At 41.8% G+C, this 25809-nt stretch overlaps 1 protein-coding gene across 1 annotated transcript in view; it reads left to right on the forward strand.

The window, feature by feature from the left end:
- Positions 1-23215, forward strand: part of tmem121ab (transmembrane protein 121Ab) — a 38120-nt gene extending 14905 nt beyond the window's left edge. Inside the window, exon 2 of the mRNA XM_068577227.1 lies at positions 20299-23215. Within this exon, the coding sequence (XP_068433328.1) occupies positions 21151-22089 (939 nt within the window). The 5' untranslated portion in view covers positions 20299-21150 and the 3' untranslated portion in view covers positions 22090-23215. The remainder of the gene's footprint in view (positions 1-20298) is intronic.
- The last annotated feature ends 2594 nt before the right edge of the window (positions 23216-25809 follow it).

The raw sequence follows: 25809 nt of genomic DNA on the forward strand, positions 1-25809 counted from the left end.
CGTGGAGAGATTTCAAAGCATGTTGCCGCCGAAGAAGGTGTGCAGCTGTGTGTGAATGATAGAACGCTTGTGTCGCTCATCGCCTTTCTGCTCACGGCCGCGGTTAATTATTCACCGGGGTTGTGCTGCAGAGATGAACCGAGGGGCTTTGGGATAAAGGCACTGGAGGAGGAAGATGAAATTATAAAATCCTAATGACGGAACACTGGCTGAATGGTAATTTCTTAAATTGATTTTGAAAGGGTGCCCAGACAGAACTTGCATGGAGAGACATTGAGATGGGATAGGGAGAGGATTCCTCTTGCTCTCTCCTCTCTCTCTCTCCCGACATGTTCGAGCCCTTTTCACCTCTGGCCTAATCTTTTTTTTCTCAAGCTTCATCGGCACACATCTGTCCTTTTGTTTCAATCTCTTCTACTTAACCTCAACCTTCCCCTGCTCATGTTTTCTGTTCACATACCTCTGCGGTGTGATTATCTTCATAACAGTTATCTCATTTTACTCAGTCCTAAGTATGCAGCAGATACAACTTGAAGTCTCAATCTGCATTGAGGGGAACAGCAATGTGTGTTTTTAATAATTGAGAATGTAATCAATGGAACCAACTGCAGAAAATAAGCATGAACACACTTGGCATCTGATCATCAGCCGATGGACCGATTTACTAACAAATCTGTGGTGATGCTCATATTCTGATAATATGAATCAGGTCGTGGACTTCATGCTCGATGTCTTATATTGTAAGTGTGACTTTCTTTGACGCTTCGTCACCATTTTTATGTATACAACCAATGTGTTTATGATTAAGATATTTACTGAAGCACAGTGTAAAATACTTTTTGTTACAAGTAAAATGTGTTATGTTATCTGAGTAGTATTTGCATGAAAAAGTACCAAAAACCCATTTTGCATACTGGGAAATTTTATATAATATATTTAAGTATAAGTCACTGATTTATAATGAGCAATGTAATAATTCATTACTTTAATGTTGCAGCTTGTAGAGGTGCTGATTGAAACTACTTCATAACTAACTAATGATTAGGTTATATACAACATAACTACATAATAACACATCTTTGTTTGTTAATTTCAACTTTGTAATCACAATCTGAACCCGCAATATTGAAATTCACTCAAGTTTTAACAGCTGTGTTTTAGATTTTTCAATGATTTTCGGTTTGACTCAGTCCAGCCCTCAACGGGTTAATAAGTGTGGTTTCCATCGACTGTTCTTCAATATTTAGTTCTCTATGAATTACACAAAGAAGATATAAATACATCAATATTTTTTTTATATTAATATTTTTGTTTTGGTTTAAGTGTTCCCTTTAATCTTTTTGAGCTGAATATAAAGTGGCATATTATGGAAATACTCAACTAGTACAAGTACCCAATATATGTACTGAAGTACAGTGCTTGAGTATCTTAAATGTACTTAGTTGCAGTCCACCAATGCAAGCCTCCACCGGACTCTCCCGAAATCCTGAGGGAAACACAACCTGCATGAATGGCAGAGTGCAGCGAAGTCCATCATGTACTGTATTCCTAAGTATAATACCATGTTAGTTTGTTGTTGTTGTTTTTTTTAGGTTTTTTCATTAATGGATACATGTATTGAATGTTGCTCAGTGGAGAGAGAAGAGGAAGATTCCCAGCACTTGCAGTCTGCATGTTGAAGTGTCCTGGAGCAAGCTACTGAAACCTCAAATTGCTTCCAAAAACTGTCATTGGATGTGAGTGTGTGTGAATGAATATTTAGATTAAAGCCTGATGGGCATGTAGGCTCGTTGGCACCTTGTACGGCAGCCTCTGCCATCAGTGTATGAATGTGTGTGTGAGTGGGTGAATGCTCACTTTCAGTGTAAGGCGCTTTGAGGGATCGGAAGCCTAAAGAGACGCTGTGAATGCAAGTCTATGTTCCCACACCTTTCCTATAAGGGGGAGATACTGTCTCTGACATGTGCACTGTTGGTAAATAGCTCCTTTATTGTAAATATTCATCCATCTATTGAGAAAAGCACTTAACCGCCTACTGGTAGGTGGAGTAGCTTAGTAAATCTATATGGAGAGATCAGAGGAAGGCATTTTCTCCTATACGCCTGTTCATGCACAGTGCATTCAAACTTCAGCGCTCAAGCAGAGGCATACAAACACACACCTCTTTGATCTTCCTGCTCCGAATCTCCCTCCGTCGGCTCCCTTGAGCACTTCTCCCTCTCCTCCCCGTCTATCTCGGTTTGCCGTCCTCCGTGACCACCACGCCATCCCGGCCAGTCCCCCGGTCTCCTGTTATCCGCGCGGCGGGCCGCAGAGGAGAGCGAAAGGCACAGTGATTGACAAAGATAAGGCCTCTAATTAGAAGCAGTGATTAGGGGGGCTCCGGAGGGGGCTTAGCTTCCTGGCAGGCAGCGAGAGAGGAGACAGAGACGTATCCAGGGCGCCCAACCCCTCCACAATTAGACACACATCTGCTATCAGCGATCAGCTCAGTGTCCCTGGAATGAGGAGACGTTCTACAGCACGCTGCCTGTCAATGTCATTCATTGTCCCTTTTCCTTCCCTTGTACAACCCGCTGCCACCCCAGCCGATGGATTGGGGAGATACTGACACAAACACAAATACACACACATGCTCATGGAGTGAGCGTGATGAGAATTCATACACAGATTTCGGCACGCATGTCGGACTGAAAGGCAAAAAAATACACAGTCATGCAAATATAGCCGATGCACATGTGTTTAGTCATGGCTGAAAGCACTCATGCGGAGAGTTAAGATGCCCAAATGCATCTTGTTAGATGCTGTAATGGTGCATACATACATGAATACACACATGCATACATCATCAGAGGATGTGTTTGAATTAATGGGATGAATGCACACACACACGCATATATATATATATATATATATATATATATATATATATATATATATATATATATATATATATATATATATATACATATATATATATATATATATATATATATATATATATATATATATATATATGTACATACAGATATACATACATATATATGTACACCTTGAACATATCATTAGCATGCACAAGTCTGACTCACTGCTTTTGCTTAGGTTTTTAATTTACAGTGTGAAAGTACAATCAGGCTGCTGAGATTTTACAGCCCGGGCAAAATGTCACATCATCTCAGCACCAAGTTTTATGACTCTAATCTGGGTGGCTGACACAGGCGCAGCACACACTATGCATGTTCAAAATGGAATAATAGTACATTATGACACACAAGGGCATACATCAGAAGAGCTCTTTGCAGCTGTAGTGTGTTGTCGGATCGAGACAATTTATGAGCAGATATGTCTACAGTCTAATTCCAAATATGAGGGAGCCGTCATTTGAATAATCTACACCGAGGGAGAGGAAGGCTAAGGGATATTTAACATGATGAATAAGCCAGAGCCGTACATCTTGTGCTATCTGCTCAGGTAATTAATCTAGAATCCTTGCCAGAGGTAGAGGGGTGAGAAAGTGTATGGAAAAAGTCCATGTTAGTCCAAGGCTTTTAGAAAGAGAGAAAAGACCGAACATTCAGTCGTGAGACACGGGGGGCCAGTTACACGTAGTCTACAACTGAGGAGATTTCTCAACACAGACATCCGCTGAAAAGTTAAATTAGTCTTGGACCGAGCTTAAGCCATGTCTGTGAAACTGGCCATGGGTGTTTCCTCTCCAGGGAGCCTGGTCTTCATTATAGCCCTGTGTTTCAATATCTCCGTCAGGAAATAGACCGCCTCAGCAACAAAGGACTTTGCTTTGAACATGCTCTGATAAATGTGCCATGCTGGTCAGCTCCTCAGTGTCCTCTGTGCATTACTGTTTGAAGTCATTAAAAATGTTGTGGAGGTTCAATTTTGAATCCAAACATTTGCTCCTGCTCTCTTGCTGTTTACACACGGACATCCTGACATTGACCTTGAATGGATGACCTTGAGCAAGGCGAGCGCCGTGACTGCTCAGCATTTCAGGGAGCAGGAGAGTATTGTTCGCTCAGCGTGGGGTGAGGGGTGCAGTCGTATCGCTTTAGCGCAGGTCAAACAGACTCTGTGACAGAAGGGACAAATCAGGACAACCGAGATACGGAGGCAGAAAGGGAGACTGGAGCAAGGATGGAAGGTGGGAGGGGGGATCTGTGAGCTCACTCAAGGAGAGAAATTAGAGAATTGGAGCATCCCCCCCTTGTGGATACAGAACATTTATGACCAGACATTGAGATAGGAAAAAAAACAGAGAAGGAAAAAGATGCAGTGTGTTTTCTTTGTGCATGTCACTCACATTGTACAGTGCAGCTTTTTCGACAAAATATTTCCTCTCGTGCTTACTCTCCAATTCTGTCCTGAGACGTGAGTCGTCTTAGTCCAGGCGAGGGATAGCTATAACAACCCGGATCCAAAACAACCGTCTGGGAGCATACAACTAGCTTGTCATTAATGCAACTAGACTTTTTTATGGAGCCAAAAAAGTAAGATATAATACTAGGGATATTTGTCCACAAGGTAAATGCTTTCAACCCTATTGCAAGACAGGGAAGTCGATACTGAAAACCTTGGAGTACGATCAATGAGATTATTTTTGTCCAAAGTTAAAATGTTCTTTACTACAATTAGTGAAGTTACAACAAGTAAATGTATTGTTGGGGCGATGTGAAGATTTTAAGGACATTTTTTGTGATATCCCATCATTCAACACCTTCAAGATATATTTTTTACATGCTCTTAACATAACTTTGTCTATTCAGCCAGTTGTAAATGCTAAAGTATGCAGCCTTCTGCTGGACACTCAGAATTCAAAAAGCTTTCCTGCTGCATGCAAACTGAATATAGCAGCTGTGTGAATGTCTCATTATTATAATTGGAAAACGAGCTTGTTCTGCTGTTGGTGGACTACTTTTGTGCAGACCTTTTCTGACTCTTACTTTTCCTCTCTTGTCAAGATGCATTTCATGTTTCCATCCTTTGCTGTTGTGATAAATCTAAGTGTTGCTTGTGTTATGCTGAGATACTGGAGTCTCATAAAATCTGTGACTCTGCGAGGCCGACTGAAGGCTCGAGTATTTATGAATGGCTTTTAACAGCAGGGGAGAGATGAACTGCCGGATTTTCCTTGCTCTCGTTTCTGCGACGGCTCTCCCCTTCTCGCTTTCTCTCAGCTGTTCAGCCCCCACGCCAGGTCCATGTTCGGCATCCTACTGTTTGCGACATTCAGTCTCAGTGTGAAAATCAACAGATGGGTCACTTTGTTTGTGGTTGGTGTGTGTTTCTGCCTGTGTTTGATGGAAGAGAGGGGGTGAGGTAGAGCCAAAGAGCAGGGAATAATTTATGACCAATGTACCCTATAATTAGCAAAAACTAAATTGCATGTCATGTAGGAGGCAGTTAGGACATTACAAACCTCCAAACGAGCTACAGTAGCAGGCGGCAGTGTATTCTGACACTGACTCTCTCTCAGAGCTGAAGAAATAGGATTGTTAGAATATGAGCCCATAGCTTGGATGATTTAAGACCCAGTTTGGCGAGACCAAAGCGCCAATAACATTTTGATGAATTGCTAATTCTCAATTAATTTTTGGCTGTTAATAAAGGCCAAAGCAGAGCCCAAAGGCAGAATCACATTCGAAAACACTGAACACATTCTAAGGAAACGACCGCAAAGTGCAGTTTTAATTCTTCCTTTATACACTATGTTGCCTAGGAAGGTGCAGGCTAGCCTGAGGTGTGTGTGTGTGTGTGTGTGTGTGTGTGTGTGTATGTGTGTGTGTGTGTGTGTGTGTGTGTGTGTGTGTGTGTGTGTGTGTGTGTGTGTGTGTGTGTGTGTGTGTGTGTGTGTGTGTGTGTGTGCTAAACATCAGCAAAGCAGATGGAGGCTGTTCTCATTTAAACAAGCGGTTGGCTGATTGATCAAATTGACTTTTTAGCTCACAACCCCTCAAGCTTAATCTGAGACCTTGAGTAAGAATGGGACATAAGATGTTTTTTGTACTGTTGAAATCCATCCATGACAAAGTGTCTGCAATACGACGCATGAACCATTAGATATAGCACAAGAGAAAATTGTGTATTTTGTATTGTTTTAATCTCAGCTAGGTTTTTCAGCAAAGGATTCACTGAAGAACAGTCTAATTATATTTATCTAAATTTGAGATTGCTTGGTATGTACTGGTGCATCTGCTCGAGCAGAGCCCCTTTGTTGTGGAATCAGAGGCGTTTAAGGTCCAAGAAGAAAGTTAGGGCATTTTTGCTTTCAGCGGATCTAAACCTATGGTTAAAAAAATCTGCACTAAATCATTTACTAACCAATAACCCAGTAACTCAGATACTGCTATATGAACCTCTTAACTGGTCTCATAAGTATTTTCTGTATATTATACTTTTTTAAATTATTCAAATAGCCCTTGAGGTTGATGGAGATTTATGATTTTGCAAAACCATTCGGAAATGTCTGCGAAAAATAGCTGGGGCTTAACTGGGGTGAAAAAGGTTCAAATGCGTGTCATACTTGAGTTTTTTCTTTACTGGGCTTGTACACAGGCAATAAAGGACTCCATGAACATGTGGTATGAATTAACAGATAATTACAACCTGACCTTGACATTGTGGAGGTTGGGTTTTTTGCTTTTTTACTCCTAAGTCTACGGCCGTATCTGTTTGTTTCACTTGTTGTCTTTCTGATTCCTCACTGTTTATTTTGTTTGTACGCCCTCTGGCGTTTTGGAGAATAATGCGGCACAGACGCCTCTGTTCATGCCCGGAGCTCGCGCACCATCTGCAGAGTCTTGCACTGCGACACCAAGCGTGAGTACAGACAAAGCTTAAGTGTCAGACGATGAACACAGTCTGCTTTGATGACGGATTTCTGTATTTTGTACAGTTCCTGGGGAGGAGCCCTCTGCGGCATGTCACCCCTCTTTAACCCACATCTCTGCATATCATACATAAACAACAATGCTTTGAACTTTGGTGCAGCTGAGGAGTTTGTCAGCTGGATAGCAGTAGAACAGAATAGTCATTGGACAGTAATGTGAACTAGGAAGTAGATGTAATCGTGATTTAAATAATTAGGCAGCCTGTTGAATGCCCTCTATGCAAACTGTGTCAAGATTTGTCTACCATCCAGCTTAATGTGCAATAAGCTACACATGAGCACCGCAGTGTCTTATGTCAGCTTGATGCTCATAATTAAGCCACATATTACTATAAAATGTTGACAACTGACATGTAACATAGATTTTAAAAAGAGGCTTAAAGAAAAGCTGCATTTCCCCATTAAAGTGTTCGCAGTCACATAATTAATACCTCAGATTTGAATTGCTTCTCTTAATGGCTCCTCTCCATTGTTGTTCGTAAATGACTGCATAACATTGTTTGAAGAGCATGACATAACAGAGGTTTATTAGTGTGCCCCATCTGCTTGGGGGCCTCTTTAGGGCTGTTTACATCAGACAACCTGATGTTCGTGTCATTTTAGATGCGGGGCTTCAGATCTTCCCAATTGATAAGAAGAGGCCTGTAATAACAACAACAGACTATGCTATTATCTCAAAGCGGATGTCAATGATGCTCGGTGTCCTGACAAAGCCCGGTGGGTAAACAGGTCTAAGGAGCGCACGAGTTCTCACGCACAACATTAAAACATGTTAATTCATTAATTGCACTATGGTAATGATTTCATGGTGCAAGTTAATCATTTTATTGACTCTATGAAGTGGCACATTCCATAATAACCCATGTTAGATGGAACATGATTATTTTCTTTAATGTGTACATTATGAAATAACTAGCCTATAATTGACAAGAAAATCCATCAAGGATCTTGACGTCACTATCTTGTAACACTGACTCCCTAAACGTGCTAAATACGAGATTGGGAGCATTTTGATTCCCTTAATTCAAACTCTCTCAATGTGACGACGGCTGAGCTGGCAGCTCGCGGCAAACGGTGCAAAAAAAAAAATCACGAAATAGGACAAACGTGCAGACAGAGCTAACGGTGTTTACTTGGGAGGGAACCGGAGGGGGTTGCTACGCCGTCAGGTTGGGACGTGAGCTAACCGGTGGGGCGCTCTCACATGCACGAGCATGCACTAATCACACACGCAGCCCGCCCGGCGATAAAACAAAGCGAGGAGGATCACGGGAGGAGAGGGAGGGCGACTTAATCCTCCGCCTGGGTGGATATTACTCCACTATATCTTTACACAGCAAATAGTGGTTTGCTGCTCTGTTGACGCTCAGAACGTTAAATACAGCTCCTTTAAAAGCTCTGCACACCCTCACAGGTGTTTTCACTTACTCTGGTGATTAGAGCTCTCCTCAGGTGGACGTCGCTTCACGTCATGTGACTATGTCCCTGCCCCTTATAGGACGAACTCTCAAGAGTTAACTCTAGTGAATTCAGATTTCAAATGCGTAGTAAGCACCATCACTTCATGTCATAACTACAGTAGCAAGAGCTGCATCACTGTCATGTATGCATCTATAACCGTTAAAGCGTTGCATCTTGGGAGGTTTTGAGTTCACTATATGTCACAAATTGTCCCAGAATGTGGACATTCAAACATGGTAAGGTACAGGAAATATCGTGCACGGTAGTGAATCGGAAGTGATTTATGACACAACCCATAATAAACTGTGCATGTCATCCCTCTCTCACAGCTGCAACAAAACAGAGATGTCAATCACAAAAGGTCTACTCTTTGCCCACACAGTCTTGGGAAGAGGTCTTTCAGGCAGCAGAAGTGAGAACAACCGTGTGGGTGTTTAATAGGAAGAGGCTTTAAGCCTTAGTAACGTATGTCATGTCCGTGCGTGTCCTATAGATTAGTGTTGGGCAGTAACACCGTGCTTCACAACATGTCACAGTAATGTCATTACTTGTTCAGTAATCTTTTTCATTTGATCAAAAATACAGTTACTAATACCAGTAACGCTCGCTTACAAGTCGGGTCGTCTGCCTTCATACCAGGAATATCATGAGATGGTTTTCTATCAGTTTCCACTTTGTCGGTTCAGTTTTTTAAATGTGTTTAAACATTCAGAGATAGACAGTAAAGGAGGAGAGAGAAGCGGCAGCGTGCAGGAAAGTGCTGCGGGACAGATTCAAACTCCAGGCCCTGCAGTAAGGACTCATCCTTGGAGCCTGCTGCGCTCAGGTCTGGTGCGTATTAACTTGGTGTGCTTGAGGGAGGCAGCCTGCGTCTCCCAAAGGAGGAGGAATGAGTCTCATTTACATTTGCTTCGTCTTCTTAGCTGCTCGCTGACCTCTTGTAAGACTAAATTCGGGATTCACATGGGTTTTCTTCAGCTTCAGTGAACGTGTGGACCATCACTGTGAGTTAGGGACTTTTGGAGTCTCTATACAATCATTAGGGAGTCATAAGTAATCAGTATTTCATTAAATTGTTCAAGTAACTCGCCAAACATTGCGAAAACTGCACGTGTGAGAGCCGAACAGCTACTGCCTCACAATTGCATCATACGGACAGATTATGGCATCGACATGAATTACCCATCAGAACATGCGCACTGCTGAGCAGATTCACAGCAACATGCCAAAAGCTACCAAAGTCTGTTCACAGTAACACGGACCATAATTGCTTGTAAAACCTGCAACACTCATAATACAGCCTGAGGGAAATGACTGGCCGTGTGCAGAATAGGATCCATGTCCAGTTAACAACATTAATCAAATTACCACAGTTATACAATTGTTGGGTTTTAGTTCCACTGAGTAAAGATAAATTGCATGAATTTCCCTTTCTAGATGCCCAGCGCTTCTCAACTTGAGAATCATCCCCGAACACACCTCAGAGGAGGCAGTTGCCAAGACATTTGACACTCCTCAGCGAGTCGCATGGGAAACAATTGTTTAATCCTGAAAATTATATCGTTTTCCATTTCATTATCATAGAAAGCAGGTGTTGCCTTCAGCAAACAGCCTGCCTGCGAGACACATTTAAAGTTGTGCAAACGTTTTGTAAAATACCCGGCTTCACTTGAGAGATGTAAAATAAACCACATGAAGAGAATTAAACTAAATCCTCGCTGGCCTTGGTCGTTCATCGGTAGAGTGTGTGTCATTTAGGCGCAGTCCTTTCCACAGCAGCCCAGGTTTGAGTCGAGCTCAGGATTCCTGATATCTGTCTCTCTCATAATCAAATACTGTAGAAGTCCCCGTAAACATCACACATCCTTGTTCGCAACCAAACATCTCCACTTAGGGTAAATTATCTTGAAATCAGTCAGTAAAGCCTATCATCCTTGAAATGGGAAACATTTTCTCACCATTATTAGATTTTCTACACTTGCGTGATGGAAAATATGTTTTTAAGACTGAACGTATAAGATTAAGTAACTTGTTGAAAGGGAAATTTTTTTGCTTCTTTCTGCCTGGTTTTCTCTCCCATTCCCGAGTCCCTGACTGGTAATATTTAAATCTGTTTCCTCTGGAAAGCTGTTTTAACTCTCAGCTCATTAGCAGCACTTCAAAGTCTCCCTGTATCACATCTCTTTTGCCTTTTATTCAATCACGTGGAACAGCAACCCTTGCTCTCTTGCATGCATCCCTCCATCTTATATCCTACCTCTTTTTTTCTCCGGTTACTTTTCCCCTCTGAGGAGGGTCGTGAAGGAGACTGTTCTCGCCCTTTCACCTGCCGGTGCACATCTGCTTTATGCAAAGTGAGAGATGTGTTTAATGGACATAGAAGACAAAGTGAGCTTTAGGCTAAACACCATCTTATAAACCTAGAGGATTCTTTTTGGCGACTTTGCATTTTTAGCCACTACTTGCTGCATTAACTCAATACAGAAATGGTAATACTGAATAGAGCTGTGTGGTTTTGATGTCTTTGGGAAGTCATTTTACCCTCAAGTGGAATGGAAAGCAAACAGAAAGGAAGCGTGACTGGAATGAGGTATGGATGCCTCCTCCCTCAGGGTTGTTAGATTAGAAATGGCGACAGTGAACACAGGACGAGGAATTGCGAAGCATGGCAAAAGAGCGGGCTTAGGAGAGGAGAAAGTGGGACTGGGCGGGGCGGTATTGACACAAAGATCAAATGGATCTTCTTCTAATACCGCTGGATAAAAAAATCCCTTCTGTCCCTGGGTGATCACACACCCAAATTATCATTAGAGAAATTATTATGAGAGCTGGGCAAATCAATATGCTTGTTAAACTCTTGCATGGGTGAATTAAAAGCTAGAAGAGTGCATAATAGTGTGCTACCATGGTACAGTGCCCTTCCAGAGTTATTTCTCTATGTGTGTGTGTGTGTGTGTGTGTGTGTGTGTGTGTAAAAATGAGGGTAATGGTAATCACTGCGGCACTTTATGCTCTTTTGTGGCTGACAATTAAAAAAATTGAAGGGGTGTCCAACAATCACTTGAAGGGACAATCCAATTATCAGTGTGAGGGGTAGTTACAGTTTATGCTTGAAGGTGTGTGTGTGTGTGTGTGTGTGTGTGTGTGTGTGTTTTCAACAGAAGAGATTAAAGGGAAGCTATAGACTTAATTATTCAGCCAATTCCTAATTGTTATTACTTAAATTTAAGTCACAAAACCAAAAGCAAAGAACGAAGCAGCTCGGGTTTTTATGTGGCCTTGCTTCACTGCCTGCAATCTGGAGTTGTGATAGAAGTGAAAGAAAATGAGGGGTTATTTCACAGGGATGAGGTTATGTTTCGTTGATCAGAGCTGACAGGAGCATTAGAGGCTAAAGCACTTTTGGGTATTAAAGTGTATTTTGTAGGTCAACTGAAATATCAGAGAGCACAGGTGTAACCTGCGATAATTCTTAAACTGAGTGGGATTTCCCTTCATAAGATGAGCTTTAAACTGGCAGCAGTAGTAGTGTGTCCCCATTTATAACTGGGTTCATATCATTTTGTTCTCTTACTCAATGACAAAATGGGTTTTATAGGCTTTTACTTGAGCTTCAATCAACTCAAACGACATGTAGTATTGGCAGAACATCTTGTTCTTGGTCTTGATCTTCAAAGATGCAATAATTAATATTTTTATTTGAACAATGGCTCAAATGACGACATCAAATGTGAAACGGGTCTCTTATAAGAATCCACAGAGAAACATCAGCAGCTCTGCAGACAGCCGGAAGAGCTCAGGGATTTGTCTGCTCTTAGGCCATCAAAATTACATTTGCACATGTATAACTAAAATTATAATAACACACTAACACATTGGATAATTTATGTGAAAGTCTGTATACAAAACTATTTAAAAATTGTATTTCACAGTACTCACTATTAGTAGTATATGTAGGATTAAATGCTCGTGGTGGATGTGTTATGTCGACAATTTCACTTATTTGACTTATCTGACTTATTTAAAGGAAATGGATTCAATAGAAAAACAGACAAAGTAATTTAATATGCTCAATCATTTTATCCAAATGGTGTATGTTGTTCACAAAAGTGTATTATTTTTAGGGGGGCTCAAGGCAAACAGGTTAGGAACCACAGTTCTAGCTCATTGTTTTGGTTTGATGGAGTTTTTCACTCTCGACAGTCACCTAAACCTGGTTTCTGCCTCAGCAGCAAGACTCTAATAACCCCGATGTGCGCTACTTGTACGACACAAAATAGCAGACAGACACATCTGCAGTGTGCTGGTGAACATGGCGAAGTTAGGCTCGAGCAATTTGTCAAAGTACGCCGAGTATTTCAAAATACGTTGAATCGCATAACGTGCTGAATCAGCGTGTCACAAGAAGTGTCAGCGCCCGGACGACGCAATTCCACTTCCAACGAAATGCAAAAAAACCATCTCCACTAAGGTGTGGGAGTATTATAGACAGTGATCCACCATGTGGTGATATGCTAACGCTGCAGATTGAAAATGGCTTTCCCCAGGAATATTGCTATCCATGTCTTGCATTAAAGCTTAAAGTAAAAGCATCTCGGAGCATTTTGTCAAGACGAGGGATGCTCCGATCCAATTTATCAGACAATACCAGAGTTAATTAATAATCTGTATGCCTCACTGTGTGGAAGAGACTGGGATCATTTGTATGCGTACACTATATGTCATCTAACTTTGTTATTCAGCGTTTTAACGACCATGAATGAGTGAGAAAATGTCTTTGTCTAATGTTGAAGATAGTTGTAATTATACACTTTTTTATTTCTCTTATCCCACACTGATGAAAAAAATGCATTTGCCAGTGATTATCGTAACTGCATATTACCCCCGTGACGAAACCAAGTAAAATTACAGATTTTTCAGATCAAGATATTGGTTGCTGTGAGATACAAAGATTACATTAATCCATGTGAATCCATGCAATCTGAAAATATTTAGTGGTGGTGAAATAAAGTCTTGATTCTTTCTGCCATTTATATTTTATATTAAATGTTTTAGAAATTGTTGCATTTCATTCTTTTTATATGGCTAAATTCTTCCCTTCTTTTTGCGCTCCATATCTTAATAACAATAATAATAATAATAATCATGCAAAGTTTTGAATTATACTTTCAAACGATTATTCATAATTACCGACACAACTATAGAGAGAGCTGAAGTGAAACCACTCTCAGATTTCTGAAGTGTGACAGTTGTAATAACACAAATTAAGTGGAACTCACTTAAAACCGAATGGGAGAGGCTCAGTGAATGGAAGTGAAAAAACATGACGCTAGTTATCAAAAGAAGATTAGATAGAATCGCCTACACATGTGTGATTCAGTGAAAGAGATAGTTTAGAGATACCGTAGTTTTGTGAAGATTTACTGTCCCACTGCGTCTGAAACTAATAAATGCCCCGAGACAGACCTTTTTCCACGTATTTGCTGTGTATGTCAAACGGTAATATAAGGCTTTCTCGGCACTTGAGTGTCTATCAAATATCAATCATTATCCCATAGGCATCCAAGCATTGAGCAAAACTAATCAAAGGAGGGTTGAGGGGGCACCTTTTTCCATCTCTCTGTGAGGGGAGGAACCAATGAGAAGCTGATCATGGTTGGTGAAAGCCAGGATTCAATGGGAGATTGCTTTGAGTTACAGAAGCTACTGAAAGAGTGGTCGAAGGCTTGGGACAGTCTGTACAGTCCATGTAACTCAGTGTTAACACTTTTGATATCAAACTCAACTGCTTGTCGTGCAAAAAAAATGAAACTATCTGCTTTTTTAATGAACAATCTGGCCAATTTTCAGTTGAATAAATGTCTATTAAGTCCCTCTATCACTGAATCAGGTAGAACAATGGTGGTTGAGCCTTAGGGGCAATGGTAAAAGCCCTTGAATTCGCAGTATTACAAACTAACTAGGTGACAGCGGCAACATTCCCGGGACAAAAAACGGCACTCTCTGGAAGTGCAATTAACGCTCTTTGTTTAAGAGAGCGAAACAGAGATCCTCCAGATTGTAACGTCGAACAAAAAGCTGAAACCTTTCACAGCCGTAGCCATTTAAAGAGCATCCTCTTTGGACAATGCTCTAAGAGTGTCTCGTCTCTTGTGTATACCCTGTGCAACTAGTCATCTTTGCCCCCCTTGTGTCAGCGACTAACTGCCGGTTGGGGTGTCAGAGGGCTGCTCTTTACTTTGCGGATGACTCACTGCGGCACGGTGCCTTTCATCCTCTCCCCAGCTTTGTGAATACAGAATACACTTTGATTGACGCTGCGCACGTATGGCCGTCTGAGAGTTGGCAGGGGAGAAAAAGACACGTCTGTCATGTTGAAAGGCCTCGTCTCTGCTGCTGAGGGCCAAGTTGGAGGAAAGCGCTTTCGAGTTGCTTTCTGCATCCAACCCTATACAATGCCTATTATGGTAGGCCACCCTGCACAGCAGCTAGCCATCCTTTGTCATGTGCCGCGTGTTTGATTTCGGCAGCGTTTGATCAACACCCACAGCTATTTAAAAGCACCGACAGCCCCGAATACAGATTGGGTTAGTTACAGTTATGTGCTGAAATGAACCTTCAGTGCTTATCACACACACACAATGTGACATGGCAAAGTAGAGCGAGGATCAGCCTTAATCAACCATAATGGGTGATAAAATGAGCTTAACCACTGCCCCAAAACACAGCCCTCTCCTTATTTCCAGATCCTCTTCAGTATTCTAACCCAGTGCAACATCATGAGCAATTACAAGTATATTGTGCAGTGATAAGAAGAAAACAAGAGAATGGGAATCTAAGAGCGGCAAGTAACACACACCCTGTGTATTGTGTTTCGACTAATTGAGGTGTGTGCACAAAAGCTCTCAACCCGCTGAAAATATTGACAGCAAAAAGCCAAACATACGTGTTTTAGAATTTGTTCACGCAGCACCACATTGATCCATTAGATGCAGAAGATATACATTGTGAATGATGCATCACAGACAAGGCTGAGCCCCATTAGGGCGGCTGAGTTTGGTGGTTTTCACATGAAATGCGCTGAGCACTTGAGAGATGTCAATACTCATTCGTCAGTGCAACCGGGGGAAATCAAGCTGACGTCTTCACACACAGCCAGGTTGGTTATCGTAGACATATCTTGACATGTATTCAAGGATTTGGTGATATGATACTGTAATGTGATATAATCTGTACAGGGTGTATGAGATCAGTGTGTGGCTACAGAATGTTATCGGGGTGTGAAAGACATGACCTGCAGGTCGCCTGTCTGTCATTAACCTTAGAGGCAAGGAAAATGTGTGCGTCACAGCTTTCATACATGTCCACGTGAGTGCATACTGTTTCTGCATGTATACAAGTGTGTGCTCAGCTGAGCTGCACTCTGTGCACTCGGCAAATTCAAAGCAATCTGCCACCTCTCCCAAAACTAGCTGAGGATGACTGCAACACAAAGGACGCCGCAGAACACCTGCTGAGATGATGAAGATGGCTCGCAGCCAAGACGGCATATGCGTCTCATTCTGGCCCTAATGAAGACAACCTGACATAAATATCGAACAAAACGGACCACTCCAGAGACCTGCGTCGTCCCACTGCAGTGTTGCTGACATTGACTCAAACATTTGATCATCCTTGGGGTGTTGAGGCATTAGAAATGAGAGCAGAAGCGTGGAGAGAGAGCGCAATAGGGGAGGTAATGCGATACATTTAATGCATGACAGTGAGGCTTCCCAAAAGAATACAAATCTTTTCTTTGAAGCCCACAGGTAAAAGAGCATACCAGCCACAGTTGCAGGATGAAATGATTGTGCTGCTGTAAACAAGCGCTAGCTCACAGCCCTCGCAAGGTGTATGAAGTGTCAGAACACCTCAGTATTAAAAGAAAAGCTCCTTGAAGCTTGTAAGACTTTACTATCCTTAAGCTGTGAGTCTGAGTCAAAAGAGACAAACATCAATAGCAAGAACGCAGGTAATTAAGATAAGTCGGTGCTTGAAAGGGAAAGGTTTTTGCGCAAAAGTAGCACCTTGAAAAAGCACTATTTTAACAACCTGTACGCATTAGAGTGATTTATTTTCCCACGTTGTAGAGAATTGAAGGAATCTATGCCAAAATGCTGTTCTTCTCATTGTTCTTTTTCCTTGACCCTGACAGACCTTTTCTGAGAACAACAGTAGAAACAAACCAAAAAGTAGCAGAAAGCCCCGTTGGGCCCCAGCCTTCGTCCTTGTTGTGATCCATGTGGAAGCCTGAGGCCTGTAAGGTTGGCTAATAGTTAATATAACTGCCTGACAGGGAAACTCTGGCTGCTTGGAAAGATAATGGCCTTGACCACAGCGACAGTAATAGCCTTCCTCCTGCAAAGACATGTTGCGCTGCCAGTTCAGCCCTCCATGTTGCATTTTTATGTTACGCCATAATTAATATGCTGTAATTGAAGCATATAAGCAAAGCTGAAAGGTACAGTGTGCAGTAGACAGAGGCATCTCACAAGGGGAACAAAACAAGATAAGTTGTGAAAAGATTGTTGTCACAGCTGTCAAATTATAAATCAATGGAAATTTCTTTCCTTTTTTCTATTTCTACCGGAGACTTCAGCCCGGCGTTATACATTATAAATGCTCAGCAGAACATGCAAAAACCGAGCAGAGCACTTCTGTCATCAATTTACGTAAACAAAGGCACTTTTAAATGTGACAGAAAGGATAAAAACTTGTCTATTACTGCCAAAGTTCATTCGGTTCTTGTTTTTTAGGGTTCCCATTTAGTTCCAAATGCTGATGACATCCTGGGATCTCAGCTGTAGTCATAATTCCTGGGAGGTTCAAACCATCCAATTTGGCTCTCTCATATTATCACGTCGGCTGTAATCCGTTAATTAGGGAAACAATCTCAAAGTCTTTTTTGTATAATTAATGGCATTTAAATGATGATGTGATGTACTGTATATGTGGGATCAGCCTTCCTTATAGCATGGTAATGATCCACAGCCTTCTGCTAATCAGTCAATTAATCACCATCCTATGAATTTAATCTCTTACTTAGGCACTGTCCCACATAATGGGTTTTAAACATTCAAATGCATGCTTGGATTACAAATGAGGCTCATGTCATGTTCTTCTTAAGCTGGTCTTTGTAATGTTGTCAGCTGGTACATATTATTATTGTTCTTCAACACACAAGGTTATGTCACAATGATACAGCACAATGCTTCATTCCAGCTCTGATGTTGTTTTTTATGTATATTCCGGCTGGGTGTGCATACAGTTCATGCTCGTAAAGGGTGGTATTTTCGAGGAGAAATAACCTCTCCACAATCCCTGGATCTCATTCAAATACCTCAAAAGCCCATTTTGCTTTGCTGGTCTTGCACAGCCCGGCTGAAAACAAACTTATGTTTATTTATCACACACTAAAAATTATCATATCAAGAGTTCAGTTAGTCAAAAAGGGAGTGAAGTTGAAGCCTTTGATTGAGAAAAGCAAACATAGTGCGGTAACCATTTGTAATACATGTCTTGATTGGCTTTTTTAAAAATGAATCTAATCAATACCACTAAAAGGGTTCAAAATTATTTTTCTCAACTAAACTGTAAATGGCAAGAGCACAAATTAAAGCGTTCTGTTAATGTTAGAAACACCACTGACATTGGGTCTCTTGTGGGTCACATATCTTTATGGAAAAGCAATAAGAAGTCACTGGAGTACCCCACTGCAGATCAATATTTTATGTTTATACACTGAAGGCTTTTAAAGTTGTCAGGTCTTTTTATTACATTGAGATATGTTGGGAAATAGTGAAATAAGCCGTGGCAAACCAACCAGTCGGGTACAACCTGCAGAGAGTCAGACTAAACATATATTTCATATTCGAGTCTATTATTCCCCTCAATGCACTTTTTGTAAAAATGGGGTGATAGTTTGGAATCCACATCTCATAACGTTGATATTACAAATCTAAATCAACATTTGAATGCCAGACAGCTTCTTTTTCATTAAATATTTGTTGCATATCTATTCATTGTGTTTGAGCCCTGTGTTTTTGGGGTGACGATCTTATAAAAGGACAGACATTCAACAACAGAAAACAGACTGGACCACAGGCTCATTATTATTATTAAAATCAATAATCAAATGCATCATTGTTTTTTTTAGCTTTGTTTTCTTATGCTACATTTTATATGACCTTTTTCTCTAGTCTTTTTTCAAAAAGCTTCAGCATTTTATTTTTTACTGCCAAAAAATATCAGATGAAATAAGGAATAGAAATTCTACATTAATCATTTTGTATTAACATTAATTGTTAATCATGTATCAACATGAATTATTATTATTATTATTATTACTATTATTATGCGGGCCTATTATTAGACATAGACTACAGTATATTTACTTATTTCTTTGTATCTGAGTAAGATCTGTTTCTCTTCCTGACTGACTGAGGGGTGAGTGATGACTGATGCTCCTTAAAAAGACGTTCTGTCCATCTTCTTTTCCGCTGTGTGTGTGTATTTGTGCATGTGTGAGTTATGTGTGAGAGAGATTTATACATTTGGCCTACATTGAGCCGACCTCTACCTTTTGAAGCTGCAATTTCTGTAAAGAATCAAATGTAGTGCGACCACCCTGCCCCCCCATCCACATCCCCATCAAATATCGTTAAATATTTCTCATTGAAGCTTCGAAAGCCCAAAAAAATGTAATTCAGTGCAGCCCTGAGAGACACAAGTTGCAAGCTCCCTTTTTTCATCAAAACAAATTTGGTTAAAGGATTCATATCTAAATCTGAAACGTACCTTAGCTGACGGAAACACAAATGTGATTTATTTGTTCTGCCTGAAGGATCCAGTGACAGGAGGAGCAGACAGAAGTGAACAGCGCAACAGATAAATTCTAGTTTCTCTTGAAGCTCGCCAAACACAACCGAGGGCGACGGGTCTGCTCAATTAACACATTTCCCTTTTTTTTATCCAGCCTTGTTCGCTGTCTGTGCTAATAACTTAGACATGCTGTGTTATTTATGGACGGGGCCAGTGCACAAGGTGGGCTCCTGCTGGCGAGTTTAAGCGCTCGGCATCTGCACAGTTTCTTTGAAGAAAGTGCTGCAAACGTCCAACTGGACTGCTGATGAGATGCCCTCCCTGACCCAACCCGTCACACGCTTCAACACACTCACATCAGCTGGAATATTAAACACGTCAAAACAGAAACACCTTGAAGCATCATCCAACAAAGAGACTGTAAATAGAGCTTGAGTTGAAGGCAAAAAAAAGCAATGTAATTAACAATAGAGATTGGCGTGTTTTAGACAGCTAAAATGTGGTTTTGTTTTCTGTGTGATGAGCTTCTGACTCCATCTAACAATCCTCCGGACCACTGTGCACCAGAGTGACTCAAAACATGCAGGAAATGAACTCTTTGTCATCGTTTTTCCCATTTACCCTCGCATAAGAAGAAAATGTAATGCCAGGTAATGCAGTAAAAAGAAAAAGAGGTGCCAGTTAGCTACTATAAGAGACTTAAAGTGCTTGTAATAAATCTTCTTCAACCCCCAAAATGAAACTACTGGGTATTATGGTCCCAAAAATGCTGACTATAATAACATTACCACCGAAGCCTATTAGCTATGTGTCCAGATGTCTTGTGACACATCACAGACAATAGAGAGGTAATGACATCCTGAAGCAGTCTTAGTGTAACATGTACAATATGCTCTGCCCCATCAAGGGAAACAAGATATATTTTAGCCAAGCTGACACATTGCTTGGCTCCTCGTATGTGGTGGGCCGTTGGCAATGAAAACTGTGTTATATGGCCCAGTAATGCTGACAGGTTTCTTTCTCCTTCTCCTCTGCCCTCCCCCTCTTCTCCTCTTTATTTCTCCCTCTTCTAGGCTGTGGAGAGGCTGGAACGTGGCAGGAGGAGGAGGGAAGGATGGATCTTCAAACCAATGTAAGAGCCTCCCCCCAGGGAAGCTGGCGTCGGACGCAAGGCCTCATGGGCCGTTGACCTACTGTCTGTGTGATTTATGGCGGCTGGGGGCCTCTGGCCACTGCAGACTCCTCTCCTCCCTCTCCTCCGTTTCCCTACGCACCCACCGCAGGATTGCGAGGAGCCACACACGCTGCACCACGGTCGACAGGAGTATCCAAAGAGGAATTCCTCGCACATGCTGAGCTGCAGCACGGGCGCGTATACAACTCCTGCTTCCTACGTGGTCTCATACCGGGATACACCTCTCCATAAACATTGCTGTACTGCAGCACCTTGTCCCGCAATCCCATCGCATGTGCATTAGACCGAGTCGGCTCTAAGAGCATTCTCCATTTGACTGTGTGTGGATGACTATCAGTCATGGTGTGTCAGCTGAGACGTTGGTTGTAGTCGCTGCTGAGGGGCAGAGGCGGATCAATGGAAGTGCGTTGAGTAACGAGGTGATGTTCTGAGAGCAATCAGCAGCCAGCATCTCTCCACTGACTCCACACACTGCTCTGCTTCTACATTGTAATAGTCGTCCGCCTTTACGGACTATTAGTGCAGCGACTTATCGTACTGTTCTAATATTAGACACAGGAGTCAGACATTTGCTCCTCTGCACACCAGAGCTGTCGGACCACCTTAAATACTTTTTTTTGTTCTCCAACCGTAAAGGTTTGGAGAGGACACAGTGCCATATTTACCAACTGGACTATTTTTGCTTTTAAAAGCTGGGAACTGGGAGTGTGTGCCAGCAGGTGCCCTCGCCATGGTGTTGCCACCCCCAGACAAACGCCACGTGTGCCTGACCACCATCGTCATTATGACTAGCATGGCCTTCATGGACGCCTACCTGGTGGAGCAGAACCAGGGTCCCCGAAAGATCGGCGTGTGTATTATAGTGCTGGTAGGGGACGTATGCTTCCTCATAGTGCTGCGATATGTGGCAGTGTGGGTCGGCGCCGAGGTGCGCACCGCCCGGCGAGGATACGCCATGATCCTCTGGTTCCTGTACATCTTTGTCCTGGAGATCAAGCTCTACTTTGTCTTCCAGAATTGCAAGGCAGACAGGAAGAGTCTGGAGACGGTGGCCCGGAAGGCTTTGACGTTGTTACTATCTGTATGTGTACCAGGCTTATACTTGGTTCTAGTGGCTCTGGATAGCATGGAGTACGTGAGAACTTTCCGGAAGAAGGAGGACATGAGGAGTCGTCTATTCTGGGTGGCTCTGGACCTGCTGGACCTGCTGGATATCCAAGCCAACCTGTGGGAGCCCCAGCACACAGGCCTGCCCATCTGGGCCGAGGGCCTGATGTTCTTCTACTGCTACATCCTGCTGCTCATCCTGCCCTGCGTGTCGCTCAGTGAAATCAGCATGCAGGGGGAGCACATGTCGCCCCAGAAGATGATGCTGTACCCAGTTCTGAGCTTGGTCACCATCAACGTGGTAACCATCCTCATACGAGGCGTCAACATGGTGCTGTTTCAGGACAGCCGGGTTTCTACCATCTTTGTCGGAAAGAATGTGGTGGCGATCGCCACCAAGGCGTCCACTTTCCTGGAGTACCGCAGACAGGTGAAGGAGTTCCCCCACCCGCAGAACGCCATGGCACTCGAGCTGCAGCAGAACAGCCACACGCAGCCGCTGCCCAACGCCACTAGTTTGCCACATGAACCTTCGCCGGTACAGGATGCCATTGACACATGACCGCCAGCGGTGGACTGAGCGCCATTAGAAACGGACTGCTTTTTATGAAAGCTCCAGAAGTGGAGGTAGATAGAGAAATCAGCTGCATGACAGGATGATATTCTGCACTTGTCAAGCCCACAAGAACTGCTATGAAACCATAAAAGAGATTTTCAGCATCACCTGCCTGTCAGAACATACTGTAAACCTACACTTGACTGAGTGCAGCCTGCAGACTTTGAAATCAAGTCAAAGGTTTTTATTGTGCCATTGTGTTTTTAATTGTTTCAAAAGTTTTAAAAGTTCAAACTTTTATGAGAGACAATCTCCACAGTGCAAAGCCCGGTGACATTATGTTGTGTAAAACAGACAGTTGGTCCCGCCTCAGTGAGCGTCTTGTATTTTTTAAAAGGTCACTTTTTCAACAGTGCATCTGCGACATTTCCTTTGAATTCCAGCAGCAAAGGACGTACCACTCAGCGTGACGCTGTGATGGACAGGAAACGCAGAAAGTGACAAGGGTCAGTCATGGGCGGCTATCGGTGCTGTGCTAGAGCGAGGTTGGTGGCAGATGAATGCTTGTCTCCTTCTGCGTTCGGTTCTGCTGAGAAAAGAGCTCTGTGGAAGCTGCTGCCTCGGTCAGTGTGACACTTTATGGCCAAAGGTCTGATTAAAGCACCAGAGCTCAGCACTATACCCCCGACTGCAGGCATCCGAGTGTGTGTTTTATTATGTTTGTGCGTGTGTCTATGTGCACGCACACTAGTCTATAGAGGATGTGTGCCTGCAAGCGTACATGTTCTTGTTCACCACAGCAGGTTTGGGTTATTTCAAATCGTTTCGCAACAGATGTGTGTGATGACTAGCAAATGAGACGAAATATGTAGTGATGTCAGAAAAAAAATAATATGATGAGGGTCAGATAATTATGTTTTGTTTACTGTACTGTACATTCCTCTAAAACTAGCTGAAGCTTTGAAGTCGGAGGATGCAGAGAGTCCAGAGAACGCCTCACTGAAGAATTGACAAAAGATAAAGCATAGATAGTATAACATACAAACAGAAAAACCTTTTTCTGATGTTATTCAGTTTATTATTATTAATTATTATGATTATTATGATTATTATTATGTACATTCTTTACTTGTTGGAGGCCAATGATGGTTTAATAAAAGTATGTATAAAAGAATAATGATGAGAGCGTGGTTTCTATTTCCAAAATGTTCATGATTATTAAGTATATACTATTTTTAGCGAAATTAAAGGTTTTCTATAATCAGATCATTTATTTTGCAGCAACAAAATAGTTGCTAATGTCTTCTCTACTTTGTTGACAGAGCCACGCAAATATGATAAAAATGTATCAACCTTTTTCTTTAATTGTTTTCCCCTTTTCTTCCCGTCGCTCTTCACAGTTTTCCCATTTGCTTTTGTGTTCCCGTAAATCTTCTCCGCACCAACACGACATCAGTGATGAGGGAGAACGTGCACAGTTTTATTAACTGACCTAAATGTTGTGATGAGATGGAGAGGTCAGCCGCGTGAGGACAGTCTGTCATTCTGCTGTCGTGAGGTTAACTAAGTTAAACTGCTGATCTCAGCTTACAGAGACTCTCCATTTGGGTGAACTGTCGGCTGCAGAGTGACAAAGAGTCCGGGGTGAGTCGGGTTTCTCTTTCCTTGTCAAGCAAAATATAGGGCACTTTTAAAAAGATCATTCTGATTTCATTCATGGGTCTGAAAATAGTTCACAGCTGTCTCGTCAAACCATTTGGAGAAAAATCAGACTGACTGGACCGCAAGAACCAGAACAAACGTCAGTCATATTATAATTCACAAGGGTACATATTATGTGACTGCATTACATTTTTACCATTGAATCTACTATTAATCTAACGTTTCCTCATTGGCAGGGTTAAAACTACACGACAGACACTCATGACATAAGTAGGCTTGCTCACTCTACTGCCAAATATCTTTGCAAAGACAGCTGTTTGAACGGATTCATTCATTTTAGTTGGCAAATTGCTTCAAGAACCAAGTTACAGTATATTTGCAAAATACACAAAGAGGAAGACTCAAAACCGTGTTCAGAAAGTTACAGCACTTTAAGAAACTAAGTATGCACATTGCACAATGAAGGGTTTTCCACTCCCGCGATATTGTTGCTTAAAGCTCATGAAACAACCGATCGATTAACTGGTGAGCAGGATCAGTTTGGGGCTCAGAGTATCAGCACAAACTGCCCGTCTCCTCTCTTGGAATCTCTATTGTACAAATATATAAATTGTTCCTGCTGGTGGTGGAGTGTTGGGTATTTCTGAGGCATATCTCTCTGGGCACATCCAGTTCATCCTGGTTGTCTGTTTCCCCTTCAGCTCCTGTCTTACAGTAACTCTGCACCATGAGGCCTAATAACTGACATAAATATGAAGTCACTCTGACATGGTGGAGTTCGTTATGCTCCTATTTGCAGTGGACTTCCTACTGGTGAATTTTTCATGGCTTTAAGATGTTGTTCATATGTTTTTTAATATATGTTATATATCTATTTGAATAGTTCTTCATGTATATACATTACCATTACTAAACGGTTGAGGGTGACACAATAGTGTAAGAGATAATTTCCAGATAATTCCTAAATTCTATGTATTTAGATCGTTCCAGTTCAAGGTTTTTTGACCACAATACCTGACAGTAGTAATACTTTTGTACTCACTCAGTGAATTGTTGAGAGCTGGGAACATGACGACATCACTCATAAGCAATCAGAACAACAAAAACATGTAGCCAGACAATCATGCAGCTTTCAAATCAAACCTACAGACAGTGAAAATAAGGGCGAACGGTCCAAAAATGTCTTTTAACATTAGAAATGCAACACAAAGCAGATAATTGGCATAATTTCAAAGCTTGTACTGCTCTGATTTTCTGCCAGGTTTTGCGGCAAAAGTTCAATTTAATCAAACTTTGCCCCCAAAATGTGTCCAGAGAGATTCTGGCGTGGACATTATGACAGAGATAATTCTACTTTTGAGCAGACTTGAACATTAATTCTGTACATCTCTGAATTCCTGGAGTAATTTCACTCTATTCTCCGACCCTGCAGGACGTGGGGGAAAAGGAGGACAATGATACAAGGAGAGAAATATAACAAAGGTTTTTTTTAATTTATTTTACATAGAGATCTATCTGTATCACCTTGTGTAGGATTATGTGCTGCACGTCATTCTTTGGACTGCTTCGTGTAAATTATTTGGTATAAAACTGGCACCAGCCAGCCAGTCCATTGTGTTAAACATCCATCATAGTTTACAGATCCGTAGGACAGGCGCATGTTTGTCCTGTGTAATGAAGTTTTATTACTGACCTTTTCATGGCAGTCATTTTCAGTTTTACCTCAAAATAAAGTCAGCTGTTTGATCATCTGAAGGCATTTATATTTTGTTGTGGAAATGTTGCCATTTTATCAGATATTATCAATTACTGAAGTAAGTATTTCTTATAACCAAAAGAAACAATAAGACTACAACATAAGACCCAAGTTTCTTTTGGCAAAAGTGTATATGGTCAGTTCCAAAGTCCGAACATCACTCTTGCATCAATACATAATATGCTGTTGGACAAAATGCTGCCTTCAGTTGCTGTTTTTTGCACATTAATATCCAAATATATTGCATCACACTGTTTACTGCCAATCATCCACCACCCACAGGAAGTGATAGCATCAACTGAACCACA

The sequence above is a fragment of the Clinocottus analis genome, unplaced genomic scaffold (genome assembly GCF_023055335.1).
Source record: "Clinocottus analis isolate CAN_PGR_092001 unplaced genomic scaffold, fCliAna1.0.p SCAF_15, whole genome shotgun sequence".
Classification (NCBI taxonomy): domain Eukaryota; kingdom Metazoa; phylum Chordata; class Actinopteri; order Perciformes; family Cottidae; genus Clinocottus; species Clinocottus analis.